The following is a 13,924-nucleotide window of genomic DNA, read 5'->3' on the forward strand; positions in this document are numbered from 1 at the left end:
GATAGATAGATAGATAGATAGATAGATAGATAGATAGATAGATAGATAGATAGATAGATAGATGAATTTGGGGGAGCTAGGGAGATGGAGAGCACTTTTTGCAGGTTCGGTTCTCAGGACCCAAATAGTAGTTCACAACTACCTACAACTCCAGTTTCAGGGGCCCTAAAAGCCTCTTCTCACCTCTGCAGATACCAAGCATGCATTTACATACATACATACATACATACATACGGGAAAAATAGCTCTACTATATATATTGTATATATTATATTATATTATATTATATTATATTATATTATATTATATTATATTATATTATATTATATTATATTATATTATATTATATTATATTATATTATATTATATTATAATATATAGTAAGTCTTGGTATATAAGAAATCGTTTTTAAACATTTTAGACTCCATGCATGAATTTCTCAAGAGTAGCTTTGAAAGAGAAGGACATTTCTACCAGCCGAAGTTGAAGTTCTCCTCTCAGCTCTTCCAGGCCTTTAAATCCCATTGCAACTGTCATTTGGATTCCACAAAGCACAGTATCGTAACTACTCTGCTTCTCCTGGAGTTTCTGCGCTGATTGACCCTCTTCAGGCGCTCAGCAAGTGCTGACGCTCACTAACGCTCTGTGTGGTCTTGCTGCCAAACGCATCCAGCAGGTGCTTCTTAGCGTGTGTGGCATTTTACAGTCCAGTGGGTATTCTGTAAAGACTTACCAGAAGAAAAGGAGAGAAGTCTTTTGACCTTATGAAAATGTGCTGAAATTTTCTTAATGTTCTTTTTACAGCAGGTTAGAAAACATGGCAAATTCATGTTGTTGACTGTGGGCCACTGCAACCCCATGTTTTAATTTTCATATGTGTCCCACTTCCCTGCTCAGATTGGAGATGACATGAGCTTCCCAAAACCGTTTATGTCACAAGCCCCCTATTTTACTATAGCTGCACCATCTGGGCTGATTTCCACTAAACCCCTTTACTTGAGAGTTTTTCAGTATCTTCTCTACTCTCGTTTCAAATACATTTACTACATTAATATTATATTTTCTTTCTCCATCAGTTCCCCCCTTTCCTCGTCATCACTGATAACTTCCTAGTCACCAATGTTCTCAATGACAATCAAGTTTGATATACCTGAGACAGACGTTATAGATATTTCAGAAACTATTTCACTTTGCCTTACAAAGAGGCCATTACAACTTTGACTGTAACACCGATGGCTCTTTACTCGGCTTAGCTGCTATCCATCGTGTGTGTGTGTGTGTGTGTGTGTGTGTGTGTGTGTGTGTGTGTGTGAAGCACCTTTACCTTTTTCCTTACTGAGCCTTCTTCTTCTACCTCCTAAATGGAGTTGGTCCTCTCATGTCTGCCCGTTGCTTTATTCTCATACTTCAACAGTGATGTTAAAATATCAGTAAAGTGTGCTCTCACTTGTAATCTCAGGATTTGGGAGACTAAGGCAGGCAGATCACTCTGAGCTCAAGACAAGCATGTCTAAGTTATGAGTTCCAGGCCACCTAGGGTATGGTGTGAAACCCATTGTGAAATAAATAAACCAATATTAGTGAGTATAGAAAGCTTCCACGGTTCTTGTTTAATATGCAGGTTCTTACTATACACAATCTTGCCCTCAGAGATTGTGATCAAGGAGGTACAGAATGAAGCCTAAGAATCATCATTTTTAGTAAGTCCTAATAAAAATGATACAGGACCACATTTTGCATGGAAATGCAAAATGCTTTACAGTCTTGTATACTCCAGAAAAGATATAAAGACTGTGCTGGTTATGGTATGCGCCCATTTCTGAAATAAATAATCAAACATTAATTAAATACTTTACCATCTTCCTCTTCTGACTTTCATACCAACATTCTGAGACTTGGGGCTAGACTATGCCTTGTAGTGCAGACCTACAACCCAGCGCTTGAGAAGTAGAGCAGGAACATGGAAGGTTAAACTGGGCTATACATAGAGACTGTCTCAAAAAAAAATTTTTTTTTAAGTATCAAGACCAGAAGCATGGCTCATGATCAGTTAGCACACACTTGCTTTTGATTATTCAAGTACAGGAAACCTTGTAGAAACGTTGGTGGACAGCTGCTGTGCTCAACCCCAGTTGTTGCCTCACCTCTTCAAGACTGTCCACACTGCCCCATCCCATCTAGAGGTCCACCCTCTAGACCTGCCTGCTGCCCCGCAACCAGCACACCTGACACAACACAGTCATCTTTTCTCCCAGATGCTCACAACTCATTCTTAAACTTCTTGGAGATGATGCTGTCATTAATACACAAAATGGAACTGGCTTTACTGAGGGGAATACTCAATTCAGCGTATAAGGTGGTTTGCCCACAAATAGTTGGTTGAAGCAGCCTAAAGCAAGTGCATGACTGATAGCTGTGCATTCTCCAGATCTGGAGGTTTATCAGTGTCAGAGCCTTACCAAATTTTGATTTAGTCTGGTCAGGATGAGACTCACTGTTTTTTTGTAACATTTTCCCAAGGGATTGAGAGCACAGGTTTTTGCCTAATGTTGAGCGTCAAGTAGACGTTTCATATTCATAGCATTACTGAAAGATTAAGGAAGGAATTGCAAGTGGGTCAGTGTAATTCACGACTACATACATCAGATGTATGTAAGTCCACATACTAGAAAAGAGTACATTTCATCCCAGACCAGAAAGGGCCTCATTTCCAGAAGTTCTTGTGAAGAGGAGACTGCACATGGCCGGGGGGATTTAAGAAAAAACACATAGACCCTTTGATCTCAGCGCTTGGGAGACAGAGGCAGATGGATCTTTTTGACTTTGAAGCCAGCCTGGTCTACATAGTGAGTTCTGGGTCAGGTAGGGCTATGTAGAGAGACCTTGTCAATAAATAAATAAATAAAAAGTGAGTGAATAAAAAAAAGTGACTGAATGAGTGAAAGAAGGAAGATAAGGAAAGACAACAAAATGTGGTCACCTTTATATTTTATAAATCTTAAGAGAGAAATGTAATTTTGGATTATATCCAAATATAATTTAAATTAGTATTTGAATGCAAGATATATTTCAATCAGGTACTATTTTCCTATGAATCATATGTACAAATGTTTGAAACAAAGAGGGAATAGCAATTCCATAAACTGTTGTGTCATGGCTTTAATCATGAATCATATATTGTATGGTACCTTAGTCATCAGTTACTAACACCTTCCTATAAGGAAAAGATTACTAACAACAGGCAGCAAGAGATTAGGAAACTTTTATAGTACTGTAACTAGAAGACGGCTTTTAAAACCATATTGGGGAGAAAATTAACCAGAAGAACTAAATTCTCTTCAGTTAACTTTCTCAGAAGTAAAAAGTAATCACCACTTGTTATTACCAGCTGTGTTCTTTTACCCCTGGAGAATGAATAGAGATAGGGATGAAGAGGAGGGGTCATATCTCAGTGCTAGAGCACCTGGCAGGTGCTACGTTCAAAGCCCTAGAGAACTGGGGTGGGTGGTAAAAACAGCCTACACAAGTTATAAAGAAACAGGAACATTGTAGTTTTCATGACATGAGGAAGTCCTGGCATGTATACTTGATACCTTACAAGTGAGGCTTTTGGCTCATTTTACTATTTTAAAATCAAATATTTACAGTTGCTGTTGTGAAAAAAAAAATAGCTAAAATGTATAGGATGGCAGGTTTTATATTCTTTGTGTATTAAAACTAGATTGATAAGTTTTGGACTGCTCATTCTAGACCGGAAGTTTATTAGTTTGTAAATGCTCCTCCTGGTAGAGGACTGCACTTTGAAACACGGAGAAACTTGCCAGTGGAGGTTTTTCAGCCAGGGTCAGTTCTGTGAAAACAAAGTCAAGGCAATTGTTTGATATAATTGACTAAAGAAACTGGTTATACAGGTTAGAAGAACTCAGTTCAGCTGCATATTTGAATGTTTCTAAAGCAACTTAATAGAGTAAGATGCCAGTGACATCACAATGGATTTTAAAGAATGAATATCAGAGCAAAAGACAAACACACCAAAACCCTAGCTGGGGGGCGGTGGGGGGAGTTATCCTTCCAAGAATTTTTCTTTTCAACAAGCTCATGCTTTTTCTTTTATTCCGTGCTCCTGTCTACTGCCTTGATGTGTTCATTATTTCCACCTTCCACAGTCAACACCCCATCACCATCTCACTGCGCCCTCTCCCCTCGTGTCCTAATCACTTACTGATTCTTGGGTTTTAAATATTTGTAGTGTGTGTATGTGTGTGTGTGTGTGTGTGTGCGCGCGCACGCGCGCGCGCGCGCTCATGCTCATGTGTGCTTGCTTGGACAAACATGCTATAGCACAGACGAGGAGGTCAGAGAACACATTTGAAATTGGTTCCTTTTCTACCATTTCATGGAGTAACAATATGGCATCTAGGTCACAGGCCTTTCTCTGCTAGGGTCTTTACTAGCTGTGCCATCGCACTGGCCCACTTAATGTTTTGCTGGTTGGTTGATTGGTTGGTTGGTTGGTTGGTTGGTTGGTTGGTTGGTTGGTTGGTTGGTTGGTTGATATGTTGGTTTTTCTAAGATAGGATCTCACTACATGGCTCTGTAGCTCTGGCTGTCCTGGAACTCACTATGTTAGACCAGTCTGGCCTTGAACTCACAGAGATCCACCTACCTCTGTTTTGCGAGTTATTGGGATTAAAGGGGGGGGGGACATTACACCCAGATTCTATTACTGTTTTCATAAAATGAGTAGAATCCTACCCCCAACAAATTGGGTACTAAAGTAAATTGTATATAGAGCGTAAATTTTGTAAGTATGTGGATTTTAAAAGGGACTTAAGAAAGAAAATGTAAGCAGGTGTGGTGGTTATATGTCTACAATACCCCACTTAAGAAGCTGAAGCAAAACCATGACTCTGTCTTGAAAAACAGAGATAGTCCAGCTAATTCCTTGAGTTTGGAACATACCTTAGTGGTTACAATGTCTGGTTGACATGTATGTGACCCTAGGTTCAGTCCCCAGCACTGAAATAAAAGATAAGTATAATGGTTCTGAAACATGTAAAAATAGTTATGCCATTGAGTTGTTCACTTAAAAATGGTTTAATTGGGCTTTGCATGGTAGTATACACCATTAGACCCAGCACACACACAGAAATAGTTTAAATGGTAACTTCTACAGGGGACTTTTTTTTTTTTATTTTGACCATGATTTTTAAAATTTGTAATTATATAAAATAATTCAGGTATATAAATTATAAATTTTAAAAACTAAAGGTGATATGAAGAAATAAAAATTATGGTTGTTATACATATTATATACTTAACTTATTTTTTGTTTTTTTGTGGGGAGGGGTGCAGTGAGTTTTATTGATGGTATTCAAGAGAGTAGAGCTCCCTGGGCCCCTCCCTTATTCTGGGGGTCTGGGATGGAAGCTGTGAGGGAATGCTCAGTGTCAGAGACTGAGTTGGGACAGGGACTCCTCAGCAACTGAGGCTTTCTCTTGCTTTCATGTCCTTGCTGGGGTGGGTGGTTCAGGGCTTATTACTCTTTGGAGGCCATGTAGGCCATGAGGTCCACCACCCTGTTGCTGTAGCAGTATTTATTGACATACCAGGAAATTAGCTTTACAAAGTTGTCATTGAGGGCAATGCCAGCCCCAGCATCAAAGATGGAAGAGTGGGAGTCACTGTTGAAGTCACAGGAGACAACTCCAGTCCTCAGCATAGTCCAGGATGCCCTATAGTGGTGCCTTGGATGCCTGCTTCGCCACCTTCTTGCTGCCATCATACTTGAAAGGTTTCTCCAGTGAGCATGTCCGATCCACATCAGACACATTGGGGGTAGAAACACAGAAGGCCATGCCAGTGAGCTTTCTGTTCAGCTCTGGGTTGACCTTGTGCACAGCTTTGACACCACCAGTCAAGGGATGCAGGGATGATATTCTGGGCAGCCCCACAGCCATCATGCCACAGCTTTCCAGAGGGGCCATCCACAGTCTTCTGGGTAGCAGTGATGGCATGGACTGTGGTCATGAGTCCTTCCACGATGGTGTCATGGGTGACCTTGGCCATGGGGCTAAGCAGTTGGTGTTGCAGGAAGCATTGCTGACAGTCTTGAGTGAGTTGTCATACCTTTCATGGTTCACATCCATCAAAATCATGGGAGCATCGGCGGAGGGGGCAGAGATGGTAATCCTGTTGGCCCCACCCTTCAAGCAGGCCCCGGCCTTCTCCATGGTGATGAAGATACCAGTAGACTCCACAACATACTTGGCACCAGCATAGCCCCATTTTATGTTAGTGGTATCTCTCTCCTGGAAGATGGTGATGGGCTTGCCATTGATGACAGGCTTCCCTTTCTCAGCCTTGACTGTGCCATTGAACTTGCCATGGGTAGAGTCATACTGGAACATGTAGACCATGTAGTTGAGGTTGATGAAGGGGTCATTGATGGCAACAAGCCCCACTTTAACCAAGCGTCCAGTATGGCCAAATCCATTCATTCCAAATTCCACCATCCTGGCTAAGGAATGAGGCTGGCACTGCACAAAAAGATGCAGCTGTCTCTGGAATAGGGAGATGCAGAGAGCCCCTTTTTTTTGGGGGGGGGGGGTTTGAGACCAGGTTTCTATGTGTAGTCTTGGCTGTCCGGGAACTTGCTTTGTAGACCAGGCTGGCCTAGAACTCAGAGATCCCCGCCTGCCTCTGCCTCTGCCTCCTGAGTGCTGGCATTAAACCTGTGTGCCACCCACACCCAGCTGCTTGGTCAGTTTTTAAACCTCTAAATGTCTACACATTTATTTAGCCTTTCAGAATAAACTCTTGATGCGCTGAATAAACTCTTGATGTGCAGAAGAGTTGAGTGCGCTCTGGACTGTGGTATGTAGCTCAGTGCAGGCCTGAGATCCTGTGTTCATTCGGTCCCCAGTGCCAAAAACAATCATGTCAAGAGGTTAAAGTGCTATTCTAGAGCATTTCAGATGGTTTCAGTTTGTTGTCAAGTTTTCTGCAGTTTAATAATGAAATGTGTGTTTCTTTAGCTTGACAGAGCCAATTCACTGCTAAATCAGACTCAGCAGCCCTACAGATACCTCATAGAGTCTGTGCAACAGAGAGATCTCAAGATTGATTCCCTGCTGAAGTGTACAGCTCAACTTGAGAAAGATGTCAGGTAAACCATCTACACCTCTTCTGTTCGAATAACAAAGACATTGTTAATATGCTGCAGTAGATTGATGTGGATTCTACATTCTAAATTTAATTATGAATATAGTCTTAAATATACAAGGATTCAAACTTAAAGGAGCTGTGTCACTGGGAAAAGGCCTTCTGTGCATGCTCATGTGAGGACCTGAGTTCAGACCTCCAGAACCCACAGGAACCCAGACTCAGCAGTGTACCTGTGTAGTCCCAGTGCTTCTAAAGCAAGATGGGGATAGAGACAGGAAGACCCAGGAGCTAACAGACCAGCTATCATGGCAGAAGCAACAGGAAAAAAAACAAAACAAAACAAACCCAAACAACCTTTCCTAACAAGGTGGATAGCAATGACCAGCTCTTGCCATCCCTCTTCCTCCATACGCTGTATGGCATGCTTACACCTGTACTCACATGTTATCATCATGTTAGGTGTTCGTATATCACCTTGTGATCAGAAGTCTTAGCATGGAAATAATTCTATACTCACTAGCAAAACACTGCTCATACTACAGGACATAAGAGCCAGCTTGTGGGCTGGAGAGGTGGCTCAGAGGTTAAGAGCACTGGCTGCTCTTCCAGAGGTCCTGAGTTCAATTCCCAGCAACCACTTGGTGGCTCACAACCATCTATAGTGAGATCTGGTGCCCTCTTCTGGTGTGCAGGCACACCATGTGAGCAAAACACTGCCTGAATATACATAATAAAGAAATACATCAAATTAAAGAAAAAAAAAAAAAGAGCCAGCTTGTTCTTATCTTCCTAGATTCTTTACTGAGATGTGGGGCCACCAGAAGAGGAGGATCCGCAGTTATCATTTGTAAAGTCAAAGTGGCCTTTAAGCAGGTCACGTTTACACATTTACTTAGATTTATGTTGACTTTGCCAGGAACATTCTGAGCTTATCTGCCTCCAACCCTTTACATGAAGTAACCCGAGAATTACTTCAGTATAAGTAGATAACTTTTTGACACCTTTGTTTAAAACTGGTTCTATGTTATTAAAAAGAAAAAGTTACGCAGAAGATTTGTTTTGTTTATTAGTCACTCACATTTTTTTCTTCCTTTCTCCTTTTTTTTTTTTCCATGGTGGTTTCATGATGTAGCCCTAACTGTGGAATAGCTCTGTAGATCAGGATGGCCCAAAGTGAGAGATCTACCTGCCTCTGCCTCTGAGGTGCTGGGATTAAAAGTGTGAGCCACCACACCCAGCTCAGTCATTCACCTTCTTTAACCTATTCATTTAGAAGTCTGGAGGGTGTGTATTCATGCACAAGTTTGTACATACATGCATGTTTGAGTTTTTCATACTTGGGAGCAAGCACCCTTTCCTGCTGAGCGATGCCCCCGTCCCAGACTGGATTTCTCTGTGTAGCCTTGGCTGTCATGGACTCTCTTTGTAGACCATGCTAGCTTTGAACTTAGAGATTTGTCTGCCTCTGCCTCCCTGAGTGCTGGGATTACAGGCATGTGCTACCAGGCCCAACTCTACTGAGCCCTCTTGCTGGCACACATTTTTAGTTTTTTAAACAGAAAAAAAAAAATGATGCTACACATTGAGAACAAGATTGTGATGCATGAGTGGTTGATTATTTAACTTAGTTATTACATTTAAGATTGGTATTAAAATTTTAGTTTTCTCGGTTATAAGTGTTGTGGTGCACGCTTCCAATCCCAACACTCAGAGAAGCAGAGACAGGTGGATCTCTATGAGTTCCAGGCCCAATGTGGTTTATAAAGTGAGTCCAGGAGAGCCAAGGCTACATAGAGAAACCCTGTCTTATAAAACTATAAAATAATAATAATAATTTAGTTTTCTAAATAGTCAGTAAACCTCCATAAATATGAAACTAGAGAAATTAGAAAACAGGTTTCCTAAGATGTACAGCCAAAAAAATTAAACAAACTGTTCCTGCTTAATTCTGAAGTATGTGTTCCTTCAATACAAATCTTTCATCTCCTGGCATTCCTAACACACCAAAATAATCGTTTCAGGATTTTATTCGTGGTCTTAATTTTTTGGTGATTTGATAAAATAAAGTCACATATATACAGTAAACATCAAAATTAAAAGTTTATTTCTAAAATTATTGTAAAGTTTAAAGTATTTCTTATATATAATAACAAATTGATTCAATTAATTAATTTATTTCACTGTCAGTATGTATTCTAAACAACAAAAATTATGTCTTTCATCATCTACTAAGCATCTAGTTATTTTAGGGAAACTGAGGAAGAGACTTCAGATGGAACATTTTCTTATTCTGTTATTTATTATAATTGAAATTTTTATATTATATTGTTTTACCTTTATAAGCTTGGAAAAAGTATATAAAAACCTAGAGAGGGCATGGTGGCACATATTGTTAGTCCCCGTACTTGAGAGGTAGGGGCAGGTGGATCACTGTGAGTGCTGTTTTATAAAGTGAGTCTAGGACAACCAAGACAACCAAGGCTACCCAGAGAAACCGCATCTTGAAAAACAAAAACTAGAGAAATATACCTCTTACGTTTGCCTTGAAATAATTTTATTTATTTATATATTTATCTAGCTATGTATGTATCTCTATCTATTTTTTTTTTTTTTTTGAGACAGGGTTTTTCTGTATAGTCTTGGCTCTCCTGGACTCATAGACCAGGCTGGCTTCCAGAGATCCACCTGCCTCTCCCTCCCAGAGTGCTGGGATTACAGGTGTGCGCCATAGTTCCCAGCTATATTTATTTATTTACTTACTTGTTTGTGTGGTTACTGGTTTTTTTGAGTCAGGGTTACACTGCGTAGCCCTAGCTGTCTTGGAATCACTCTGTAGACCAGGTTGGCCTCGAACTCACAGAGATCAGCCTGCTTCAGCCTCCCAAGTACCAGTATTAAAGGCATGTACCACCACACCCAGCTAAAGTAATTTTTAAATGCTTGCTCTGCTAAGAATTAAAGTGTCTAGAAATGTTCAATGTGGAAAAATAATAATTAGCTGTTAGAAAAGATGACGTAGATAAATTCACCCCTTGAAGAAGTAAGCAGCTTGTCCTCTGAGAGCATATAGTTTGGCAGAGAAACCAAAATTTCTCTCTACCGAAAAAACAAAATGTCTCTCTACGTGGTGTTTCTTTGTTTTCAGCCATTATGTTATACTGCCTCCCTATGTTCTGCCCTGGATAATGGATAATCTTTCTCTAAAGAATAAAACTAAGAAAGAGAGGGGAAATGGAGTAGGATATTTATTAAAAGTAAGGCTTTGAGTTAACAATAAGACATATATATAAGGTGATATTTTCTCTCATTTAAAATATTCCATAAAAAAACAAACAAACAAGAAAGAGTCAGAGCCTGCTGGAGCGGCTTCGGGTGCTTGGTAGCTGAGAGTGGGTATTGCCCTTACAGAGAACATGAGCAAGGTACCACAGGGTACCTCCCAGCTGCCTGTCCTCCCGCCCTAGGGTTCCTGCAGTCTCCTCTAGGCCCTGCAGGAACCTGTACGCACATGTGCACATGCTCACACAGATTCACACATACACGTAATTAAAGCATAATGAAAGTCAGCTCCCCTTTTAAAAAGCTGGGGAGATAGCATGCTGACTCTATAATAGTTACAGGAACTAGAATCCTGCCCAGGGCTTCTTGTTGAATTGGGGCAAATTAGTAAAGTTCTCTACGTATTATCTTGTCAAACTTTCTGTAAAAATAAAAAAGTTCCAAATCTGCACTACCCAGTATGATAGCCACTTCCCACGTTACTGAGAATCAAATTTCTTAGTTCCATTTAAATTAAATTTTTATGTTAATTGTCACAGTGGCTAATGGCAGTGGTATTGAAATATATATGATCAGCTTCTTCATCTGTGAATGTGGTGTTAATATACCTAATTCACATGGTTGTTCTGAAGATTAAGATACAATTTTTATACTACATATAGCATAGTATCTAAACATTATAATTATAATAACATTTCCATTATTGGTTTTCATCTAACTCTTGACAATTCTGTGTGTTGATAATTATCTTAAAATGAGAAATAACATTTCTCAGAATGTTGGATTTGAACAAAATGTAATTATAGCAACAGTAATCATAAAAGCTAAGTCAATCATGGAATTAGCTACCAGATACATTTTTAAGGCAGGGTCTCACTGTATAGCCCTGGCTGTCCTGGAACCCAGTACCTAAACCAGATTGTTCTTGAGCTCATAGGTCCACCTGCCTTTGCTTCCTGATGCTGGGCAGATTACCGAAATAGTGTTTCATAAATTCATAATATATTTTAACAGATTCTGAACTAGTATCTGATGGGATATGATAACTTGCTTCCAAATGAAGCAACTACCAACTATTGTGAAAAATCAGAGTAGTGTAATTGTGGCATTGTAAATTCTGTTTCCATACATGAATGAATGATAAGGTGTGGTAATGGCGTTAAGAAGCCGGGTACAGGACGTGAGAGATGGCTTAGAGGGGAAGAATACTCGATGTACAAACACGAAGAGTTGAGTTGAGATCCTAGCAACAGCTAAGAGAGTTAGGTGCGGTTAGTGCACCTGTAATCACTGTGCCACGGGGATGCAGAAAGAGGGACCACCGGCCTCAGGGGCTCCCAGCCTTGCCCCAGGTTCAGCAGGAGACCACCCAGGGGAATAAAGCAGAATGAGAGAGGAGAAAGCCTAATGTCTTCCTGTGGCTTCCACATAGGCATGTCCAGTGGCCCAGATAGCACACACACTCACGCCCACAGCAAATTATTGAATAAGAAGTTTGAGTTCACAGTCATCCTCAGCTGTGTAGGAGTTTTGAGGCCAGGCTGGGCTACATGGGACCTTGTCTTAACCAAGTAAATCCATTATTTTCTTTGAAAATTAAGCAATACTATTGTCCCGCCCTTAACCCTTACAAGTTTAAATACTTATACAATTTATTCAGGCAAGCATTCTACCACTGAGCCACACCACCAGACCTATTATACAGTGTGCTTAGTGTCCAGAAAGGAGAGAGTGGGTGCGTACTGAAATTAGATCATCAGAAGCATGGCGGAAAGCTCAAATTAAGATTTTGCTAGTAACTGCTTTGAATTCCCCTGTCATTAAAGTAGTAGTCTATTCTAAAAGTAGCATGTTAACTCTCCACCACACCACAAGAGACAGTGGGTCTGGAAAATACAGTGTTAGCTCTGCTTTGAATCTGAGGGGAGCTTGAAAAGAAAAAGATTAGCATAAGCTTTCTTTGCCTGCGGTCAGTTCTCAGTTTATTCTTAACTAGGAGTTAGAGAAGAAAAGACTACATTGTCAATGTCTCTTACAAGCCTGAAACACAGTATATTGATCCAGGAAGTTAAGGTACAATATATCAGGAATGTTTTCATACAGCAGGTGAAACAGAGCCATAAACATGAATTTCTAAGTAATAATTAACAGTGAATTGAACAATTATGGGTGTAATATACCGTTCAAGATAGATGTGCTCATAAGGAGATTTGTTTTGAGCTTTATGAGTCATACACATAGAAGCTTTATGTTTTTAAAAGTAAGTTTCCATTGTTATAAACTATGTCTTATGAAAACTAAATTTCTACATGCTATCAGGACAGTGACTTAAATAATCATGGCGGGAAGGTTTAGAAATGCTCGTGTTAAAGGCAGTGTCCCTTGTGGCTTAAGTATGTTGTAGCGTGTGTTGGCCCAGATCCTCCAGTCACAGGAACATGGGCTGAAGTGTCCATGTTGCCTGTGAGAAACTGCTACCTTTCAGATGCAACACCGTGCTCTGTGTCATCCCACACAGCTTGGATTCCATAGTGGATGGCTGTTTTGCTATTTAATTGCGGAACACTTGCCTTGTTTTCTTGAGAACGTAAATACTATAGACAAAGCCTTTCTAGAAAATATCCGGTCAGAATCCTTTAATTACTTCAACAGTGCACCCCATTGCGCTGTATATTTTATTTAATGAGCTTGTTACTGTTTGGGACAGAAAAGGAGTGTATGTATTTGTATGTGTGTATGTTTGTATGTGTGTGTGCGTATGAACACACTGCACATGAACAAATGTGTAAGCACTGAGTTTGTGTGTACTTCCATACGAAAGTAAACACTCCTTGAAAAGACCTAGTTCTGCACCAGACTTTACATTCATTTTGAGGAATGTGTATCATCAGATAAACTATAAATAGCTTTGAATTTGAGCATTTCAGAAACATCTGATGCTTACCACACCATAGAGCCTGGCGGAGCATGACACTCTCCTGTACACCATTTTGTTCTTTTTAACTGCTCGGCTTAGGAGGCTTAGGAGGATCTCTGGCGCCTACCTCTGCATGTCAGTTTGTTTTTCTGCCGCGCTGCTTGCCTTTATTGGCATTTAATTATTGTTTTCCTCTGATGCCTGTTTTTCATCTAAGTTAGTAATGGTGTACAGCATTAATGTAAAGTTTTATGTGTCCTGTGCTTTATGTAATCATTCACTAGGTTATTCACATATCCCTTTGACATACCTGAGTAGTTTACACTTTTACAGATGTGAAAACCAGGGTTCAGTGAGGCACTGCATTTGCACAGCAGAGCTAGGTAAGTGGCACAGTGGCAAACAAGTCAGAACTGCATCCGGGCTCTCCTCCAGAGGACACGTAGATGCTTCATGGGAAAGCTGACTTACTCGGGAGGAGGTGGGATTTTCTGTTTTTCAGTCCTTGAGCCTACCACTTCTTCCAGAATGCTCCTTATATTTCTTTAATTTCAAAAGAAA

General features: G+C 40.2%; 1 protein-coding gene and 1 pseudogene across 2 annotated transcripts in view; one reads left to right on the plus strand and one right to left on the minus strand.

The window, feature by feature from the left end:
- Pibf1 (progesterone immunomodulatory binding factor 1) overlaps positions 1-13,924 on the plus strand; it is a 181,991-nt gene that overhangs the window by 133,430 nt on the left and 34,637 nt on the right. For both annotated transcript variants that reach the window (XM_055609558.1, XM_055609557.1), the window contains exon 15: positions 7,038-7,168. In XM_055609558.1, coding sequence (XP_055465533.1) covers positions 7,038-7,168 — 131 coding nt within the window. The remainder of the gene's footprint in view (positions 1-7,037; positions 7,169-13,924) is intronic.
- On the minus strand, positions 5,540-6,515 carry LOC129678683 (glyceraldehyde-3-phosphate dehydrogenase-like; annotated as a pseudogene).

Source organism: Psammomys obesus, unplaced genomic scaffold, assembly GCF_907164565.1.
Source record: "Psammomys obesus unplaced genomic scaffold, mPsaObe1.curated_primary_1811, whole genome shotgun sequence".
NCBI lineage: Eukaryota > Metazoa > Chordata > Mammalia > Rodentia > Muridae > Psammomys > Psammomys obesus.